Here is a 22,441-nt window from a genome sequence, read left to right on the forward strand (position 1 = left end):
GTCGACTATTTTTCATAAAAGAACAATGGAAGGTAGGGTTTCCAACGTTTATGTTCGTTTATGTTCGTGTTCATTTATGTTCGTTCGTTTATGTTCGTGTTCGCTTATATTCGTTTATTTATTAAATGAACGAATATGAAAAAATTATATTCCTTAATAAACGAACATGAACAAATTTTTTTTCGTTTATTTATTAAATGAACGAACATGAACATACCTCTATTCGTGTGTGTTTTGATTCTTTTACAGGCTACTAGGTAGTATTAAGTTTTGATTCCACGACCTGTCATCGCACAACTTCCAACTTGTTTTCCACGTGTCTTTTCCCAATTTGTTTGTTACCATTTCATTTTTACATTTTCCGAAAACACCTTTTTCTATGAATAATAAAATGCCAATCTTAACCCTTCCACTGTAATGGCATTTTTGTTTTAGTTTTGAGTTTACTTAACACCAGTTCTGCCTTTCGCTGCTTCTTCCCTTCCTCAAAATTCTCTTTTCCAAATTTATTTTATTTTCTCTTTAATTCCTCCGTTTTATGATCGGACGGTCCACATCTTGTTCCACTCATGACTTTGATGACTACTCCGCCTGTTGATGTACATACCATTCTTCTTCCCTCTCTTGACTTTCAATTCATACTTTAGTATTTGTATTTGAATTTTTTCTTTGTTAAAGTGCTGAACTGATTTTTTTTGAACTTTTCTTTTTTCTCTTCTTAGTTTCACTAGTAATTAATTGGACGTGGATTTCGTGGAATTGATCGTGCTTTTCTTGGTTTTGTTGAGAGAGTTAGGGTTAGGTTTTGGTTGAGAGAGTCAGGCTATGTTTTAGCTGATTGGGGCTTTGATATTTTGGATATTTGGATTTTGGAACAGCAAGAAGACGAGGAGATGCTCGTGCCGCATTCGGATATTGTCCAAGGACCGCAGCCAATGGAAGGTTTGTGTTTTTATTCCTTTTAGAGTATTTTAGTATACTCTAATAGACATTATTTTGTGAACCATCGTATCCAAATTCGGATATAATTATGGTGTGATAATGGAACAATATTTTGATTAGCTAGGTTGTTAGGGTTTTTGTTATTATTTTTTTGTTGATTTTATGGCTTTGCCTAATTTTAGTTGCTCAAGGTGAGCCGACTAGTACAGCTGAGAATCAGCAAGTGGAGGAACCTCAATCAATGAAATTCACTTGGACAATTGAAAATTTTTCTAGGCTCAACACCAAAAAGCACTATTCAGATATATTTGGTGTTGGTGGCTATAAATGGTAAAGTGGGAATTTCTTTGTTGTTGTTATCGGAATATGTTTGATTGGTTTGGTTCAATCTGTCATGTGATTGATTTTTGGATGATGGGTTGATTCTTCTGTTCAGGCGTGTGCTAATTTTTCCAAAGGGAAACAATGTGGATCACCTGTCAATGTACCTCGATGTTGCTGATTCTTCTACATTGCCATATGGTTGGAGTAGATATGCTCAGTTTAGTTTGGCGGTGGTCAATCAAGTCCATAACAAATATTCAATTAGAAAGGGTATATTCTAACTTGGGTGTTTAGTGGATATAGTTGATTTATAGCTGGAAGAAAGGAACTTTTGTGGTATTGACAATTTTTTCTTGTTACTAATTCAATATTCTGTTTATCCAAAACTTAGCTAGTTCCCTGCTTTTGGCTTTCATTTGCAGACACTCAACACCAGTTCAATGCAAGAGAGAGTGATTGGGGTTTCACATCATTTATGCCTCTCAGTGATCTTTATGACCCCAGTAAAGGGTATATTGTGAATGACACTGTTGTGGTTGAAGCCGAGGTTGTTGTCCGTAAGATACTGGATTACTGGTCATATGACTCAAAGAAAGAGACTGGTTATGTTGGACTTAAGAACCAAGGAGCAACTTGTTACATGAACTCGCTTCTACAAACTCTATACTATATACCATACTTCAGAAAGGTGTGGGTCTCATTTTTTAATTAATTTGGATTATCCTTATGCTCTAAGTTTAATTGGAGTTAAACATGTAATTTTCAATTTTTGTTTCAGGCTGTGTACCACATGCCAACGACTGAAATTGACATGCCTATAGGAAGTATTCCTTTGGCTCTTCAGAGTTTATTTTATAAGCTTCAATATAATGACACTAGTGTCGCAACGAAGGATTTGACCAAATCCTTTGGATGGGATACATATGATTCTTTCATGCAACATGATGTACAAGAACTCAATAGAGTCTTATGTGAAAAGCTTGAAGATAAAATGAAGGTACCCACATTTAAAAAAAGGAAAAAATATTCTTAGTATTTGCATCTCAAATCATGTTACAGTTGTTCCCCTTTTCCTTTTTCAGGGAACTGTTGTAGAGGGGACCATACAAAAGTTGTTTGAGGGTCATCATATGAATTATATTGAATGCATCAATGTGGATTACAAGTCTACAAGAAAGGAATCATTTTATGGTATTTGTTTGTTTCTGATGTTTATAACAATATAATTATGGAATACTGAATTTTTCCCTTAAAAGAAACATTAAGGGTGCGTATTTGTTGGCAGATCTTCAGCTTGATGTCAAAGGTTGTCGGGATGTTTATACTTCTTTTGACAAGTATATTGAAGTTGAGCGCCTTGAAGGTGACAACAAATATCATGCTGAAGAGCATGGGTTACAGGTTAATATTTTCTTTCCCTTTGAAGTAGTGAAAACTGGGCTAGAAATTTTGCATCAATAAATGGCCATTTTTTTGTCAGAATAATGCATAAACAAGGCTATGTTTGGCAATTTATTATTTATTTAGACTTTACCAGAATAATTTCTTTCTTTTTGGTGGTTTGAAATATGGATTGAGGGTTTAACCCATCAAAATCCACTTAAGCCATATTTTGCTGGCATAAACTTGGTTAATCAGATGAGTTTAAGTTGTGATGGCATTTAGTAATTGTGTGCCAAAATTTTGTTGCTTATTTCAGGATGCAAAGAAAGGTGTCTTATTTATCGACTTCCCCCCTGTACTTCAGCTTCAGCTAAAGCGGTTTGAATATGATTTTATGCGGGATACAATGGTAAAGGTCAGTGCTGGAAATCAGTTTACTTCTAAAGGAGTTGTATAGTTGGGTTGCATTTGCTACTTGCATTTTATTATACACATGTATTTTTAATTTCAAGGCTTTGGAATATGTTGTGATATGCTAAAAAAATACTTTTACTGATTACTTTCCCTGCTACACGTAGCTGATCTATATATTCAAATTTTAATTCTCTGATTTTAATAGAACTTTTCTTTTTTTTCTTCTTGTCAAGTCTTTCTTCATATCCCCTTTTTTCAATATTGATTACACGTGTTATGAGGTGTTTCTGAAAACATTGATCAAATCTTCTCTACACGTGAAATCAAACAATGCTACAATTGTCAAGCACCTTTTGTAGACTGATTCCCACTGATCAATTCAGAGTGATAAGTATCCTTTATGTGCTTTTTAAATTGTGGGAATGAAACTAGTTTTCTATGTGCATGTTGTGTTTTTCATGTGAATTTGAATATTATTCCTGTTAGCATGATATATTTGTATTAACGCTTTCATTTTTGTAGATAAATGACCGCTATGAATTTCCTCTTCAACTTGACCTTGATAGAGAAAATGGGAAGTATTTATCTCCTGATGCGGATAGGAGTGTTCGCAACCTTTACACTCTTCACAGGTATTATCATTGATTTTTATGTAACTCACATCACTAATACTTTTGATTTATCCCTAACCATGGCAAGTTGGTAGTACATTGTACAAGTTGTTTCCCACCTTTACTACATTGCTGAGAAGGAAACAATGTCCTGTTTTGTCTTACAGTGTTTTAGTTCATAGTGGAGGAGTACATGGTGGACATTACTATGCCTTTATCAGGCCGACCCTTTCTGACCAATGGTGAGCAACTTTCTCGTATTGATGGTTAACTTATTTGATCACAATCTCACTGTTCTCTCTGTTTCTATTTTTTCATAAATTATAAGAAGGTTATTAAAGAATAATGTGATTGGCATAAAATATGTTTTCTCCACGACTACGTTTAGTATTTTAATTTTCCTATTTAACATGAAATTGCTCCTTTTCTATTCATATTGAAATAAAAACATCATCATACTCTAGAGTTGTTTGAAATTGATGTTTCCTAGATTTAGGTTTAATTTACATGAATGGTTTGTGGTGTTTAGCTCAGGAACGTCTCAGTTGATCAAATTAGTTTTAGTTTTCATTGTGGATCTGTTATATTATATATCATCACATCTAAAGATATTTTGGCCTTTCATGCACTTTTCCATTCAATTTTAAAATTGTAAAGAATTCATTTTGGAGGAAACCCATTGATAGATCTCTCTGTTTTGTCAGGTATAAGTTTGATGATGAACGGGTAACAAAAGAAGATATGAAGAGGGCATTGGAAGAGCAGTATGGTGGTGAGGAAGAGGTAATGTTTCTTTGTTCTAATTTAAAAAAAACTGGCTATTTGTGTACAATATGTAAATTTATTTGAATTGTTGCCTTGATCTGTTTATTCAACAGTTGCCACAGACCAATCCTGGCTTCAATAACACACCTTTCAAATTTACAAAATACTCAAATGCCTACATGCTTGTCTATATACGTGAAAGCGATAAGGAAAAAATAATTTGCGATGTTGATGAGAAGGACATTGCTGAACACTTGAAGGTAACATCTCCATTTACTTGTAACTGATGTGAAACCTCTGCTTTATGCTCTTTCTTCCATTTCACTTTTTTGATCGAGTGTAATGTATTTAATGTCTAATTTCTCAGATAAGGTTAAAGAAAGAACAAGAAGAGGAAGAAGACAAAAGGAGATATAAAGCACAAGCTCACCTTTATACTATTATTAAGGTATATCTATCTATTATAATTGAAGTTTTCGCCTTTTAAGCTACTTTTGCTTTTCATCCTCACATTATGTATGCCATTAATGCATTTAGGTTGCAAGAGATGAAGATCTTCTAGAACAGATTGGAAAGGACATATATTTTGATCTTGTGGATCATGACAAAGTTAAGAGTTTCCGAATTCAAAAGCAGACACCTTTCAATGATTTTAAGGTACCTATCAAAACAAAACTTTTTGATTAATTATACAATAGGAATTTTACACTTGATATATAGACATAGTAAGCCTAAGTTAGGAAACTCTTAAACTAGGAAAGAGACTGATTCTAGGAATGTTTAACCTAAAGTAATCCCTTAAAGTTAGGGATTATAATCACTAACATATTTATAGAATATTAGCTAATACAACTCCATTTCCTTATTTAGGAAATTGGAGTCTAACACTCTCTCTCAAGCTGGGAAGTGGATATCATCCATTCTCAGCTTGCTTACTAACTTCTAAAAATACTTTCCAGACAATCCTTTGGTAAGTACATCTACTAGTTGGCCATCAGTGGACACATAAGGAGTGCAGATTAGGTCACTGCCAAGTTTCTCTTTTATGAAATGTTTGTCAACTTCAATATACTTTGTACAGTCATGTTGATCTGGATTGTGTGCAATATTGATAGCATACTTATTATCACAATACATATTCATTTGACCTTCCCACTTGATTTTTAGATCTTCCAAAATAATTTTTAGCCATAATAATTCACAAATCCCAAGTGCCATTGCCTTAAATTCAACCTCTGCACTAAATCTAGCCACATTACTTTGTTTTTTACTCCTCCAAGTCACAAGGTTGCCTCCTATGAAAGTGCGATAGCCCGAGGTTGATCTTCTATCAACTATAGACCCTGTGTAATCTGCATCAGTATAGGTCTTAAAAGTTAGCTTCTCCAATTTCTTAAATAAGATTCCTCTGCTTGGCGTGCCCTTCAAGTATTGTAGGATCTGGTACACAGTCCTAAGATGTGACCCTTTGGGGTTGTGCATGAATTGACTTACCATAACAACTGCATATGTAATATCTAGTCTAGTATGTGTCAAGTAGATGAGCTTTCCCACGAGTCTCTAATAGGAACCTTTATTGACAACTACATCTTCTAATGTATCTCCAAGTCTGTGGTTGACCTCTATTGGTGTCTCAACCGGTTTGCATCCCAACTTGCCCGTTCTTGCCAACAAATCAACCATGTATTTTTGTTGAGATATGAATTCCTTCCTGAGAGTGCTACTTAAATACCAAGGAAATATTTTTTAACTTGCCAAACTCTTTGACTTCAAATTCCTTTACTAGACATTTCTTTAAATTCTCCATTCCTTCTAAATCACTGTTTATCACTATAATGTTATCTACATAGACTAATAAGGTTGTCACTCCCCCTGAATGTGAATGCTTTACAAAAGAGTGTGATCACGTTAGCTCTACTTATATCCCAACTTGAGCATTGCCTTGGTAAACCTTCCAAACCAAGCCCTTGGGGTCTGTTTCAGTCCGTATAAATCTTTCTTTAGCTTGTATACCAACTGTCCAACATTTGGACAGAACCCTGGTGGGACATCTATTTAGAATTCCTCCTCGAACTCACCATGTAAAAGAGCATTTTTTATGTCAAATTGTTGTAATTTCTAGCCTTGATTAGCAGCTAGTGATAACAACACTCTCACAGTGTTCCTCTTTGCAACAGAAGCAAAAGTCTTTAGGTAAACTATTCCATATATTTGAGTGCACCCTTTAGCAACCAATCTTGCTTTGTACCTCTCCAAAGAACCATCTAATTTATACTTCATTGTGAACACTCATCGATATCCCACTGGTTTCTTCACTCTTGTTAATTCCACCAAGTCCCATGTATTATTCTTTTCAAGAGCGTCCATTTCAGCTTTCATGGCATTTTTCCAATTCTCACTATTTAAGGCCTCAAATACCATTTTGGGAATAGAGATAGAGTTTAGGCTAGCAAGAAAGCTTTTATGGTTATGGGACAAATTTTTGTAGGACATGAACAAGTATAAGGGATGTTTTGTGCAGGCTCTAGTACTTTTCTGATTGCAATGGGAAAGTCATTGTCTCTTTGATTAGATTTTTCAATAGTTTCAATGATGATGTCATTATTGGGAGTAGGTTCAGCAAGAGTAGGTTCAGTAATTACCTCGGGTTGCACAGGAGAAGAGGATGATTAAGCCTGCACCAATGCCTTCTTCCTTGAATAGACTAGTAGAGGACGAGTAATGTCCTGAATCCTTTGTTGTGATTTTAGGGGTATTAGGTTCACTTTCGGGTTGTGTGGGTTCAAGTTGGGCTTGCTCAGGCTGGTGAGCAGTGAGGGGTTGCTGGGCAGGTGCTGGAAAATTGAGGAGGAAGAGGTCTTTTTCCTTATCTTCTGTGAATGAAGATCTCCCTCTGAAGATAAGGATGAGTAAAGTAATTTTTTTCTTCTGGAAAAGTAACATCAACAGATACAAAGTATTTTTTTTATTGGAGGATGGTAACATTTGTACCCCTTTTTGGTGGAAGAATATCCAAGAAATAAACATTTGATTGCACGTGGATCAAGTTCCCCCTGTTTTGAGAATGTACATGTATAAAGGCAACACAACTGAATATTTTGAGAGTAAGGTTATTTGAGGTATTGAAATTAGGAAAGAACTTGGTTAGAACTTGCATAGGGCTTTGAGACTCAAGGACATTTGTAGGTAGTTTATTTATCATACGAGTAGCAGTTAGAACAACTTCCCCTCAAATATTATTTAGGAACATTTTTCTGGAACAAAAGAGCCTTTGTAATAGCTAAAATGTGGCCATTTTTTCTTTCGACTGCATCATTTTGTTGGGGAGTACTAACACAAGATCACTCATATATAATGCCTTTTTCTTGGAAGTATGGTGAGAGAAATCGATTGAAATAGTCTTTGGCATTGTCAGATTGAAACCTCTTAATTTAAGCACCAAATTGAGTTTTGATCATGTTAAAAAAGGTTTTGAAGGTAGAGCTCACATCAGATTTTTGTTTTTGAAGGAATACCTAAAGATACACGGGTACAATCATTAATAAAGGACACAAACCACCGAGCCCCAGAAATATTTGAAATAGAAGATGGTCCCTACACATCACTATGAGTAAGAGTGAACGGAGCTGAAGCTTTTTTATTGCTTATTGGAAAAGTGGTACGCTTGTGTTTTGCAAGTTCACATACACCACAATGAAAGTTTTCAACAATAATCCCTTTGAGCAATAAAGGAAACATAATTTTAAGAACTCTAAATGATGGATGACCAAGGCGGAGATAATGAAGCCAATTTTGGTTTTTATTGGTATTAATAGATTAAGAGAGGAAAGACAATGGTGAGGAATCTAGAACAATAACTTGCCCACCGGACTCTTCAAAATAGTATAGCCCATTTATTTCCTTAGCATGTCCAATCCTCCTCCTCGTACCCTGTTTATGAAAAACAAATCGAGTGGGATAAAAGATAACACTGCAATTAGAATCTTAGTAACCTTTTGAATTGATAGAAGATTGCTAAACAACTTTGAAACAGGAAGGGTATTTTTAAGGGTGAGGGTTTCGCTTACAACAATATCACCTTGACCAGCCACTGTAATCATTGAACCATTAGCTACAATTATCTTTTTATTACTAGGACAGGGTATATATGTAATGAAATTTTGTGAGGAGTGGGTCATGTGGTCTGTAGCTCTTAGTCAATGATCCAAGAGCCTTTGGTGGGTATATCCGAGACTTTAAAGTTTTGAGAAAAGGATATACCTGAAAAAAGCTAAACTGCAAGTACCTGTTGGAGAGGGTTTTTCCAGTGATCCCAGCAGGCTCTTTAGTTTCTTAATTTCTTCTCTATTGAACTTAATAGGTGACTCTTGAGGATTAGTTTCTCAATTTCGAGTAAGTCTGTCTCATAGCTTCCCATATTTCTTTAGCTGTACTGAGAAACATGCAAGTATCACTTATTTCTGGCATCATAGAGTTCCATAGCCAAGACATCACCATAGCGTCTTGCACATCCCAAGCATCAAACCTTGGATCTCCTTTTTTAGGGCCACTTCCAAGTAGTTGAGACCATTTCAGGTAATTTTTCCTATTTAATCTATAGGCTGCTTGAATGTTCTACAACTCACTTGTTTGGTTTGAGAAACTTCTGAAGTAGCCCCAATGTTTGGTTTGAGAAACTTCCTTTTCAATCGGGAAAAGAAGGAAAAAAAAAAACTCCCAGGATTGAGCTAAAAAGGCTTTGATACCATGTCAAAACAGACCTTTTCGATTAATTATACAATAGGAATTTTACTCTTGATATATAGACAGTAAGCCTAAGTTAGGTAACTCTTAAACTAGGAAAGAGACTGATTCTAGGAATGTTTGACCTAAAGTAATCCCTTAAAGTTAGGGATTACAATCACTAACATATTTACATAATCTTAGCTAATACAACCAGATTTCCTTATTTAGGAAACTGGAATCTGATAGTACCGTTTGTAACTATTAATTTCTTCTGTGCATTTCTTGTATTTAAAATGCAATCCAAATAAAATCTTATCTAATTACTGTGGTTGGTTAGTGATGACATTGCTATCTATTCTTTTGGAATCAAAGTTTAACATCGTATTTCTGATTGTCTGACTGCATGTATCTGAATTGAAACCTCAGAACATAGATCTGAGTTGTTTTGATAGATCTTTTTGGAATGGTGGTGCTGTGTTCATGCGAAGTCATGGAAAGAGGAATATTAATTGCAATAGTTATTTAATTATTGCTAGGATTAATTTATTATTATTTTATTATGAGAACTATTAGAAGAGTTTATTTATATCTGATGTCATTAGGAGTTTCTTTATTTAGAGTCCTTATTTTAATTGCCTTGATTAAGTCTTTTTTTCTAACAAGTAAACCTATGCTATCTCTATTTAAAGAGGCTGATTGGCATCAATAAAATTAGGTCAGATTAAATAAATTTTTACAAGATTTAAGACTCTCTAACGAGTCTAAGGTCTAGAACTCCCTTCATTGATTTCCGCTATTAATCCCCAAGCACATGATTGTTACAGTTTGGTACAATTGTAACATGTCATGAGGGTAGTTTTTGGGGAGCATTTTGTGGCTGATAACATATGATGGTACTAGGAGCTCATATGTGTAATATCAGTATGTTAATCAAAGAGAGTCTCCTTGTAAACTACTATAGAATCTAAGGTCAAAATTTTAAAGCTTACACTCTGCATTTGTTGGAATTCAATAATTATACTATTAAGTACCATATGTGTGTCTGCTTTAGGATCCTTAATTTTTACTACTTTCCTAATGAGCAAATGACTTTATTTCCATCTTTTGATTTTGTTGATATGGCCGTAGTTATGTTATCATTTTCCTTTAATATGTAATTCTGAGCTGATTTGTAGGAGGAACTTGCAAAAGATTTTGGCATACCAGTGCAATATCAGCGTTTCTGGATTTGGGCAAAGAGACAGAACCATACATACCGTCCAAATCGACCATTAACCCCCCAGGAGGAGGCTCAGCCTGTAAGAAGTTCTACATTCTTTTCTTCCTGCTTTGCATCTAATCTTTCTCATTGTTATGTGGTGTATGTTTCCTGAACTTTTACTTCTCCCTGCTGATATATCTAATAGAAGGGGTCTGGTGCTGCTGTTTTACACGGGAGTGGAAAAATAGATGCTGATTCAAATGTTTTTGGGCTGAATTTATAGAAAGTACATCGGCTTAAATGATATTACACATTTATCATCATAATTAGCTATTTTTAATTGTTTGGAGAAGTTTATAATAGGAGTTTTAGCTATTTTTTATTCTTTGGAAAAGTTTATAGTAGGAATATTTGGAACATTTTTGCTTAGTTTCATTCATAATTTGCAATTTTTAATTGTTTGGGGAAGTTTATAATAGGACTTTCTCACATAATTAGCTATTTTTATTCTTTGGAAAAGTTTATAGTAGGAATGTTCGGAAAATTTTTGCTTAGTGTCATTCATTTAAACAAAGATCAACAATTGTTATGGGATGCAGTACTGGGTGAGGAGAACTGGTCGTCCTATTATTGTGGGTTTTGATTGTCCTATGAGTTCATGGCTTGTATGTGGTTATTTTAGGTTGAACAATTGAAGGAGGTGTCCAATAAGACGCACAATGCAGAACTGAAACTGTTCTTGGAAGTTGAACTTGGACAGGTAATGTTGGTTTTTTGGATATTGTTTTAAGTTTGCAGATAGTAATTTTTTGTTGTCTTATCATATTTTTTTATCACATTTTATGGATTACTTCAGGATTTACGTCCTATTACCCCACCTGATAAAACAAGGGAAGATATTCTGCTTTTCTTCAAGCTTTATGACCCTGAGAAAGGAGAATTGCGGTATCTAACATTTCCACTTTATTTTCTGCATTCTATGTTTCCGCATTCTTCCTGATATTTGCATTTTGTTCCATTGCAGTTACGTTGGAAGGCTTTTGGTAAAACTTTCTGGTAAGCCAACGGAATATATAACAAAACTAAATCAAATGGCTGGCTTTGCTCCTGATGAAGATCTTGAACTTTATGAGGTTTGTTATACTCCTCAATGCATACATGCTTCAGTAGTTTTTCTTAATCAAATTATCTTACCTGTTGATTTTTGCAATTTTTAGGAAATAAAGTTTGAGCCTTGTGTGATGTGTGAGCATCTTGATAAAAGATGTTCTTTCCGGTTAAGTCAGGTATATTTTGTTTTTCAAAATATGTCCTTTTTCAATGTAGATTGCCAGTGATACTGTCTTTGCTTGCAGATAGAAGATGGAGATATTATATGCTTTCAGAAGTCTCTTCCAATTGCAAGTCGAGAAGCATGCCAGTATCCAGATGTGCCTTCATTTCTGGAATATGTGCACAATCGTCAGGTAGTATTACCATGTGGAGATTTGCTGAATATTTTATTGGTATTTCTCAGTTTTTTGCAAATCGGTTTTATTCTGGGTGTCTGATTAGTGTTTATATCATACCCTATGTCCTCCTTTCTGTGAAGCAATGGAAATCCACATCTCCAACCGGTATTAATTTTATAAAACAGTATGTAAAAGATATAGCACCATAGAGGAAAGGAGATACCTATTTTCTATACTAGGTTTTTGAGATCTTTCATTCTTTCAGGGTGTTAATTAATTTTTGCTTATAAAAGGAATACTGGTCTGTCAAATTGATACCTCTTTCCATTTAATTTAAACCAGCTGTTTACCCTTAAAGATTTCATCATTGTTATTTTTGAAGAAACTGCATTGAACTTAACATTATAGCTTCTACAGGCATAAGGTTTTAGATTGTGTCTGAGAATTGTGAGCAACAATTTTTATCTTCTCTTCTAATAAGCATTCCTATTATTTTTTTTTTTGATAAGAATTTCAGGCCTCGTTAAAAACCTCCTTGATTGAAGGTGCTTGTTGATAAGCTCCTTAATCAGCGAAGGAGGAAAAGAGTGCCTTAGGATATTATTGAACAAAACAATAATATACAAGATACAACCCTAAAAGTAAACAGACAGGTCAACACAAGGCAACCTTGTGACCCATAAACATCAACATTTAATCAACCAATTCCTTCTTTAGCTAAGGCATCAGCCTCTAAGTTAGCTGTCCTGCTTACCCATCTAACCACACCATCGAACATTTTAAGCCAGTAAACAATGTCTGTAACCAAATAAGCATAAACATGAGGAGATAATTCAGCCCCCTTAACCTAGTCCACTGCCATCTTGCTGTCACTTTCAATAATCAACCTGTATTTTGATCCTCGCTCGAAAATCAGCATAGAACATTAGCCCCTTTTGAATAGCTTTTAACTCCATAAATGTTGGAGGCCCCGGACCTACAGGCTCCTTGAAAGACCCTAATGTAGTTCCAGAGGAATCTTTTAAAACTCCTCCTAAACCATTCTTCTTCCAATCCTTAGTCGTAGCTGCATCAACATTAATTTTCACAAAACCCATAGGAGGAGGATGCCACGGAATAGTAGACACAATCATATTAGAATGGGTGGAACAAACGTCCCCTAAGGAGGGGTCTGAAATGAGAGTTTAAGAATATGCACCCCTTTATTCTTCGCTAGGAACCATGAAGCAAGCCTAAACCTTGCTAAGAAGAAGAATTCAACCTCATCCAACTTCCCTCCTTCAAAAACAATTGAGTTCCTCAATTTCCAAGTAGTCCAAATAACTACCCCTAGAATGAGAGACCAAATCGGAGAATTAGTCTTCAACTCATCCCAATTCAAGAGAAAACTTTTAGCATTATAATGAAAAACAGTTTGAATCTTCCAGAAGTTGAGAAATTTATTCCAAACAGCCCACACCACCGAACACGAGAAAAACAAATGTGAAGGAGACTCTTCCTGCATCATGCAAAGAAGGCATAACAGATTCTGAATTCCTTCTATTCCTCTTTTCACCAGTTCTGTTTTAACAGCCAACCTCCCTAGAACAACCTGCCACAAAAAGGACTCCACTTTTGGTGGCAGCTGACCCCTCCAAACAATCTTACTCCAGAAGTTGGCCTCATCCGAACATAAAGAACCTGATGAGCATAGATTGACAGCAGATTTCACAGTGAACACCCCATCCCCAGACCCTTTCCAAATCATCCCATCCAAATTATCCAAATTTAGAGCAAAAGCCGAGATGATAGTCATCAAATTAGCCCACTGCTCTATCTCCCAGTCATTTAAATTCCTGCGAAACTGCACATCCCAAATCCAGCCGAAAGAGCTATACTCCCCAAACTCAAATAATTTGCCTGTTTTGTTAATCGAAATGGAAAACAATCTAGGGAAAATTAATAGAAGTGGATAATCCAAAGCCCAAATGTCCTGCCAGAATCGAATAAATTTACCATCTCCAACTAAAAAAGAATACAAACTTCTTAACTTTGAGCCGATAGGGTCATCTTTAAAGTGGTTATTAACCACTGATCTCCAAATCCAAGATACTCTGTTTGGAGTCTTACTATCAAACAATAACAAAGAAGGGTCCAAATTATATTTAGAACAAATAAGATCCCTCCAGACAGACCCCCTTTCATTTGCAAACCTCCAAGTCCATTTTTCTAGAAGTGCTCTATTCATCAAATTTAGATTCAGCACACCCAAACCCCCCTCCATCCTTGGTTTGCATACATTCGGCCAGCTAACCCAATGGATCTTACTTTTTTCAACACCCCCTCCCCATAGGAAATTTGACATCAGTGAATTCAGGGTTTTAAGAACCGAAGCTGGTATCTTAAAAAGAGATAAATAATAAATAGGAAGCGAACATAGTACCGACTTAAGCAAGACCAGTCTCCCTGCTAAAGAAAGAGAGGCAGCCTTCCATCCTGTTAATTTTTTGGAAAAATTACTGATTACAGGATTCCAGATAGCAGCAGAATTCCTAGAAGCCCCCAAAGGAAGCCCTAGATATTCAGAAGGAAAGCTTCCAACAGAACAACCAATAGTATTAGCCCACTCATTCACCTCCTCATCATTCAAATTCACACCAAAAAGCTTGCATTTCCTCAAATTGAGCTGTAAACCCGAAATAACTTGGAATACACGCACCCTTTTTACATTTAGAATTTGCATTTTCGAAGCACCATTAAAGATAATGAGATCATCCGCAAACTGTAAGTGAGAAAGATTAAAAGACCCCTCTCCCCTCCCAATAACCAATCCAGAAAACAACCCTGCCTAAGACCCTTTGCCATAGGAATTTCCTCAGTAAATTAAAGAGTTCACCAATCAAATTAAATAGCAGAGGGGATAAAGGACATCCCTGCCTAAGACCCTTTGCCATAGGAATTTCCTCAGTAGGGATTCCATTAACCAGAACAGATACTGAAGCTGTTGAAACACATTTTTTGATCCAGCCTCTCCACCTTGAACCAAAACCCATTTTCTCCATAACTAAAAACAGAATACTCCAATCCACCGAATCATAAGCTTTCTTGAAATCAGCTTTGAAAACACAGCCTTTGAGTCCACTTTTCCTCAAAAAAATCAATTCCTTCATTGCCAATTAACAAGCAATCTAATATTTGACGGCCTGGAATAAAAGCGAATTGTGTGGGACTGATTAAATCTGAAATACAGCTCCTCAACCTCCTCGAAAGACACTTGGAGAGGATCTTATATAATCCACCAACTAAGCTAATAGGTCTAAAGTCATCAAGATCGCCACTATTAGAAACCTTAGGGATAAGAGTAATAAATGTATGATTAATACCGTGTTCCCACTCTTTTCCCAAATAGAAATTATTGAAAAATTTCATAACATCTCCCTTAAGCATATTCCAAAATCTTTTAAAAAATCCCATATTTAGACCATCTGGCTCAGGAGCTTTATTCCCATTACAAGACTCAATAGACTCCCAAATTTCCTCCTCGGTAAATTCTTTCTCTAATCTCAAACTCTGTTCGAGTGTAATACTAGAAAAATCCAGCCCAATGTCTTCCACTTGAAGAGTAAACTGATCATTGAAAGCCTTGAAAATATGATCTCTAACTGTTGCTTTAATAACATTCGGGTCATGAACAAAATTGCCATTGACAAGAATAGCATTCAATGCATTTCTTTTCCTCCTAACTGAAGCACATGTATGAAAATATCTTGTTTCTGTCACCATCTTCTACCCACTTCGATCTTGAGTTCTGGAACCAAATCTGCACCTCTATCTTATACAGTCTCCACAGTTCTGCTCTTGATTTCTCCAACTCAAGTGCTATCTCAGAACTATAATCAATTAGACCCTGATGAATATCCACCTCTAGCTTTTGAATTTTCGATTCAAGATCAGAAATCAAATCCCCTGGAAACTTGTCTCTCCTCCCTGCCCAATTTTTTATTGCCATTTTGGTATTCTTCAGTATGCTGAAAATTCCAGCATTCCTCTGGTTTTTCTTACAATCTCGAATTGATAAGCTGACCACATCCTCGAATCCGACTTCATCCATCAGATAATTAAAAAGTTTAAAAGGTTTCTTTCCCCAATTATCCCCACCATTTTCAATAATTACTGCATTATGGTCAGACACAGACCTGGGAAAAAGAGATTGAGTTAAATCTGGAAATTCGGCTAAGAACTGGCTATCAACCAAAAATCTGTCCAGTCTAACATAGGTTGGTGAATCTTGGTTATTACACCAAGTATATCGACCCCCACTCAATGGCAGATCAATTAAACCTGTGTTCAGCAGAAAATGATTGAAAATCTCTACTGAATTCCTATTTTGGGCCCTACCCATCTTCTCGTCCTCATGAAGATAAACATTTAGGTCCCCTCCAACACAAATAGGATCACTGTAACCTCCAATGAACATGCCTAATTCTTCAAAGAAGCCTCCTTTCTCCTCCTCAACAGACGAACCATATACATTGATGAACCTACATCTGAAATTATTTGCACGAAACCTCCCAGAAATAGCTATAAATCTACTGGAAACAAATTGATTATCCAACTCAAAAATATTGTCATTCCAGCAACTTAGTAAACCCCCTGAAGCACCAACCGAAGGAGACTCAATACACCCTTGCAAGTTGTTTAAACCACACCTTCTAGAAATAGATTTTTGAATTTTCTCCAATTTAGTTTCCTGTAACCACAAAAAATGAGGGCAGTGATGATACAGTAATCTCTGCACAGCCTTTTGCTTCTCTTTTCTACCCAACCCTCTAACATTCCAAGTCACAATAGATAACTTTAACATCATCATATAAAAAGAAAAAACCTCCCTTGATCTTCCCCGAGAAATCAACCAGCCCTGAGAAGTCAATCATTCTTAACAGTCTCAGAGCCATTATCAAGACTAATAATTTTTTCAATGAACGTCTTCTTCCCTTCCTTGAAGGAAACACCTAGCAACTGACAGACTTCCCAAGTTGCCATGGCTTCCTCCACCAATTTCGAAAACTGAGGGGAAAAGACAGTTAACATATTAACCAGGTCCACAGCTTCCCTTGTTAAAATTCTTTTTTCCCTCCTGAAATTCCTGCAAATCTGTGAAGCAGAAAGTTGGGTTGATGACCGATCCTCAAAATGATTATTACAAAATAATGGAACCAACGTTGTATTCTGCTTAACAACAGAACAAGAGATGTAAAAATCCTGTTCAAATCCCCTGTTTTCGGAAGAAACCGGTTGAATAAAACCTTCAGGAGCATTTTGATCTTTATTCATAAAAACCTGACAGCCACTTTTAGAATCCTCCTTCCTCGAGCTTAGCCAAATTCTTCTACCTCTTGATCTTCTGTAGACTCTTGAAAAGCGACCGCTGCTCCTCTTCCCACCAATATTTTTAATTGATAAACCAGCTGAAACTGGAAAACCCAGTTTCCAATGATTCTGACTCTTCTTAATTTCTGCACACCCATTGTGAATTACTGAATTTCTTCCCCTCTCACAAGAAAATGAAGTGCTACACGCATTAAGGCCCACTTGATTAACATCCTTAGCCATTTTCACCTTCTTAAGAACAGCTCTATTTTTAACTGGAACTTCATCCCTTACTGAAACTGTATGTTGCCCTTGTAATTCGGACTGAGTCTGAACCTTTTTTTTATTTCCTGGCCTGTTCCATTTCAACTTTACAGCAGGGCCTGCTGGGATAATTTTAGTAACAGGAGAATAAGACTCCCAATTAGAATCCGAATGGGTTGGAAGACTCTGATCCACAACCTCTCGCAGCCCAAGGCCCGCATAATCCCCACAAGGATTTAATTCAAATTCAAATTTGTCTGACACCCCATTATTATTGGGCAGAGTGTCAGACTTCTTTTTCAGATAAAGTTCCCCACCTTTTGACATCCTCCTTTCTTGACTATTCTGAAGCCACGTGTCAACCTTTGACTGAAAACCTTCTGATGAGTTCTCTCTATTGTCTTCTTCCTTCTCTGTGTTTCTACCATCATCCCCCTTTGAAACATCACCATTGCAACTGCCATATGAAAAATTCTGCCTTACGTCTCCATAAGCTTCAGAGATAGGTTTAGAGCTGGAACCCACATTAATTTTAACTTTAAAGGATCTGTCATAAGATCCTACAATAACAGATTCTTGTACGTCAAAAGGGCTTGCAACCCTCAACAGCATTTTGGCCGAAGAGAAGTCATTTCTATTTCTAGTTTCCTCCAGGATGCTAACAACCTTTCCCCACTTACTGCCAAGCTTTTCCAGAAAAGCTACACTCCAACTAAGAAGCGGTAAACCAACCAGTTCGACCAAGCAATAAGCCAAAGGAACTCCATCTTCACTCAACAATGGATCTACCCAATCAAACCAGCAATAGAGTTTCTCATGAAGACTCAACCATGCCTTTAAAAGCTCTTCATTTGTATTGAACGTAATAATACTGGCGTTCCTGACATAACCCCACCTTACTATCTTCACCATACATTTCTTTGATAACCCTCCTTTGCCAAAGCTCTCTTCACCATATCTGGCTGAAATTGATCTTTGATAACCCCTGTTAAGGAGTTTTTCACCCAACAAAAATCATCTGATGGGATGTGCATATCCCATACATTTCTTATTCCATTTGCATTCTTCTGACCTCCCCTAATCACCAATCGTTCTGGATTCAAACTCCTACTGTTAGCCACATTCACGACCTCCTTATACGATCTGTCATCTCTCAAGCTTCTCGGCTTCTCCAGCTCAGCCTGCTGTCTACCAAAAGCCTCTCTATCTAGCTTAATTCCTTCCAACTGATTTCTTTGAACCTCTGCTTCTCTTCTCCTGCCCCTCATGTACTTTGCAACCCCCACTGAGACTCTCATCCCGTCAATGAGCGTTCCGTTGACATTCTGAACTGCTCTTCTGCAACCTTCCTCCTTCGTAAATTGCACAAAAGCAAACGTGGATGACTTATAATTTGGTTTAACCATAAAATTTGGAATAAAGACCCTCAATATTCTTCCATAATGGTTGAAAATCTCTCTTAACTCACTTCTATTAACTCTCTTACTAAGATTATCAACAAAAACAGTCCATTCCTCACCGGTGGATGAACGACCGAAAGCACTCGCTCTTTCTCTCTCTACCTTTCTCACTCATTTTTAAACAACGATGATAATAATATAGCTGTTTGATAAGCATTCCTATTATTAGTGTTATTGTTATTAATTCCATTCGTGCTCAGATTCTTGTTACTCAATTAAGTTGTTTTTGTGAATTGATGCTACTTAGATTGTTCATTTTCGCTCTCTGGAGAGACCAAAAGAAGATGATTTCTGTCTAGAGTTGTAAGTACCTATAATGCAAACTGCTCTTCAGATAGTACTAGAATGATTACTTACAGTTGTTAGATACTTAGTTTCTTCGATAACATTCAAGGTCAAAGATACATACATATGATGATGTTGTGGAAAGAGTTGCTCAGAAAATTGGTATGGATGATCCATCCAAAATCAGACTCACATCTCACAACTGCTACTCCCAACAACCTAAGCCTCAACCTATTAGATATCGAGGAGTAGAGAATCTGTCAGAAATGTTGATCCACTATAACCAGGTAGCACATATGGGTTTTCGTCTTGATATGTTTCTTCATTTTAGTTTTATGTAACAGATATCAACTGATTATTTTTTGTATCTTAATACAGACTTCTGACATTTTGTATTATGAAGTTCTGGATATCCCTTTGCCAGAATTGCAAGGTCTGAAAAACTTGAAAGTTGCTTTCCATCATGCTACTAAGGATGAAGTAAGTATAGGATCTGTGGTTGCAAAAGTTGTTGATAGGCCTTTGTGGTAACAATTTTCAACATGATTTTCAGGTGGCAATTCACAATATTAGATTGCCTAAAGAGAGCAATATTGCGGATGTGATTGATGAACTTAAGACAAAGGTATGTTTTGGTTACTACTATTTTATGTTCTGAATACCTGACGCCTAGAAATAGATAGTGTTATTAATGATGACTGGCTCAAGTAGCTCAGCTTTTGCAACTACTGTGTCTTCTCTTCTTGACAAATTCATTTTCTACTCTCCCTTCATCATAGTAAAAGTAACAATTGTATGAACATGCATTCGGGAACCAGCCAGAATCTTCGCATTTTCCTTGTCATATGAAAGATTCTATTTATATTGCGTTAATGTATAATCTCCCATCTGAGGCAGTATTATCTTTTTATAACTTCTCTTACAACTTGAAGTTCACACTGAGTTACGCTTTACTTTTCTATTCTGCACTATGAAACAGGTGGAGTTGTCACACCCTAATGCAGAGCTTAGACTGCTTGAAGTCTTCTATCACAAGATCTACAAGGTTGAAAATGGTTGAAATCTGATTGCTAGCTGCAATTCAGATTGTATATAAAAATATTCTAGACTATTGAATTTTAGGTCTCCTGTTGGGATGGAAGAAAAGTATGTTTTCCTCATGTGTTCATTGTTATTCCATCTCATTTTTTTTCTTCTTTTTTCCAGATCTTTCCACCGGGTGAAAAGATTGAGAACATAAATGATCAGTATTGGACATTGCGTGCTGAAGAGGCAAGTTTTCCTTTTTCCATCCTGATGGAGTAAATAGATGGAATGGACCGTTCATTATTGAAATTATGGGGTTATAGCTTTTGTAGTGGTTCACAACTTAAACTTTTAAGAATGGTCTTCTTGTAGCATGTACTAAGTAGACATTTGCACAATTGAGTAGATGCAACTAGCATTTTTTTATTATCTTACTCGTATTTAAAGGAGAAACCTCTAAAGTTGTATGTATGTTCGGGTGTGTATGTGTATCTGGCATTACATGAGACTGAGTGAAATATTTTGAATTTCAAAATGGATACTTGCCATTGATGAAGAAAAGTGACTTGCATGGTGGAACAAGTTCTGTTCACTAAAATTGGTTTATTATATAGGGAGTATGACATTCTAAAAATCTGTATCTCACCATACATCTAACTTTTTCATTTTTATCAAATCTTAGTTCCCAGAAGAAGAAAAGAATCTCGGTCCAAATGATCGATTGATCCATGTCTACCACTTTAGCAAAGAGACTGCCCAGAACCAGATGGTATTCTTCATGAATGAGTTGATAAATATTCATGATCTGTTTCCACATTTTAGATATTTTGGTGGAATGGTATCACTATTTAACATGATTTGCATTTTTCTTAAACAGCAAGTACAAAATTTTGGTGAGCCCTTTTTCTTGGTCATTCATGAAGGTGAAACTCTGGCTGAAGTTAAATTGCGGATACAAAAGAAATTGCAGGTTCCTGATGAAGAGTTCTCCAAGGTGTTTTCATTATTTATCTTGCTCTTGATATTCCCTTCTTTCATTTTAAATTTTCCTTTAACTTAATAATTTAGCATTTTTATTCTCTTGACTCCCTTGTCTTGATGTCTTTCCCATCTCTTTGTTCAGTGGAAGTTTGCATTCATTTCATTGGGTCGACCAGAGTATCTACAGGACTCTGACATTTTGTTCAAACGTTTTCAGGTATATCTTGTTTTTTTCACTGTGTTTGTCATTACATTTGATCACACCTATATTTATGTAATTTCTATTTTTGTGCAAAGCGCTGTTTTAATTTATTTTTGCATACATTTCAGAGAAGAGATGTTTATGGTGCTTGGGAGCAATACCTGGGGTTAGAGCATTCTGAAACCTCTCCCAAAAGGACTTACGTAAATCAGGTACTACAATTTTGACTTTGAAACCCATATGCTGCTACATTTTCTAGTATGTTTTATTGCCGATTTTCTTAAATACTGTGTGTAGCACTTGTAATTGTAAGTTGGATATAATTTGCAGAACCGACACACATTTGAGAAACCAGTTAAAATATACAACTAGTAGAAAGCTAACTATACGCTAGCACATCAGCAGATGTGGAGATCCTTCATATGATGGGCATTGTAGATACATGGAGAAGAATACAAAGGAATGACGCATTGGAGGAAATAGTTGAAGCTTTGGTTAGAGAGACTTGAAGTTGGACTTGGCTATTAGTTTTTATAGGATATATATATATATTATTAGTTTGCATGTGGATGGGGGAGGGAAGATTTTCTTTGATGCAGTGTTTTGACAATGTTGGTATTGATACACACCTAGTTTGTGCTGTATTGCCTTTGTTTCTCACCGTTTAAGGAAGGCACATGATGCTGCAGTCTTTCCTTTCTGTATGTAATTTAACACTTGAACAGAGAGCTTTGATTGGTCCTTCACTTTATTTTTAGGTGTGCCTCCTAATTGATCAGATCCCTGGTTTTCCATTTTTGAGTTCTTCGATGAAGGTAATGGTGGTATAAGAATGGTGACTGCTTTTTAACTACAACCCAACCATCTTCTCAAAGCAGGTCCAACTTGCTGTTGCGGTTTGAAGGGCGTAAGCGGTTCTTGTTTGAATGCTTCAGTCCTAACTGCATTTTCTTTGATTTCACCATCGGTACACACCTATATGATATCTCAGGAAAGGTTAGAAGCAGTTAATATTCAAATTGCATCGAAAATGGCACACATAAATGAAAGAAAAAAGG

At 36.1% G+C, this 22,441-nt stretch overlaps 1 protein-coding gene across 2 annotated transcripts; it reads left to right on the top strand.

The window, feature by feature from the left end:
• Nucleotides 1–425: 425 nt before the first annotated feature.
• On the top strand, nucleotides 426–21,831 carry LOC120205350 (ubiquitin carboxyl-terminal hydrolase 12-like). Of its 2 annotated transcripts, none has more exons than XM_039205252.1 (32): nucleotides 426–599; nucleotides 879–942; nucleotides 1,125–1,272; nucleotides 1,379–1,536; nucleotides 1,689–1,954; nucleotides 2,045–2,263; nucleotides 2,349–2,457; nucleotides 2,552–2,667; nucleotides 2,966–3,064; nucleotides 3,586–3,695; nucleotides 3,842–3,916; nucleotides 4,379–4,457; nucleotides 4,553–4,699; nucleotides 4,807–4,887; nucleotides 4,977–5,096; nucleotides 10,340–10,462; nucleotides 11,048–11,125; nucleotides 11,222–11,310; nucleotides 11,390–11,498; nucleotides 11,583–11,651; nucleotides 11,721–11,831; nucleotides 19,137–19,192; nucleotides 19,284–19,461; nucleotides 19,553–19,654; nucleotides 19,728–19,799; nucleotides 20,154–20,219; nucleotides 20,381–20,446; nucleotides 20,883–20,969; nucleotides 21,078–21,194; nucleotides 21,324–21,398; nucleotides 21,512–21,595; nucleotides 21,714–21,831. In XM_039205252.1, the coding sequence occupies exons 1-32, from the start codon at nucleotides 570–572 to the stop codon at nucleotides 21,753–21,755; spliced, it is 3,345 nt and encodes a 1,114-aa protein (XP_039061183.1). In that variant the 5' UTR covers nucleotides 426–569; the 3' UTR covers nucleotides 21,756–21,831. The 2 variants fall into 2 exon arrangements, with proteins under 2 accessions (XP_039061183.1, XP_039061176.1); XM_039205245.1 differs by having other exon boundaries at nucleotides 583–599; nucleotides 797–942.
• The last annotated feature ends 610 nt before the right edge of the window (nucleotides 21,832–22,441 follow it).

This window comes from Hibiscus syriacus, unplaced genomic scaffold (assembly GCF_006381635.1).
Source record: "Hibiscus syriacus cultivar Baekdansim isolate YM2019G1 unplaced genomic scaffold, ASM638163v2 tig00000405_pilon, whole genome shotgun sequence".
Taxonomy (NCBI): Eukaryota; Viridiplantae; Streptophyta; class Magnoliopsida; order Malvales; family Malvaceae; genus Hibiscus; species Hibiscus syriacus.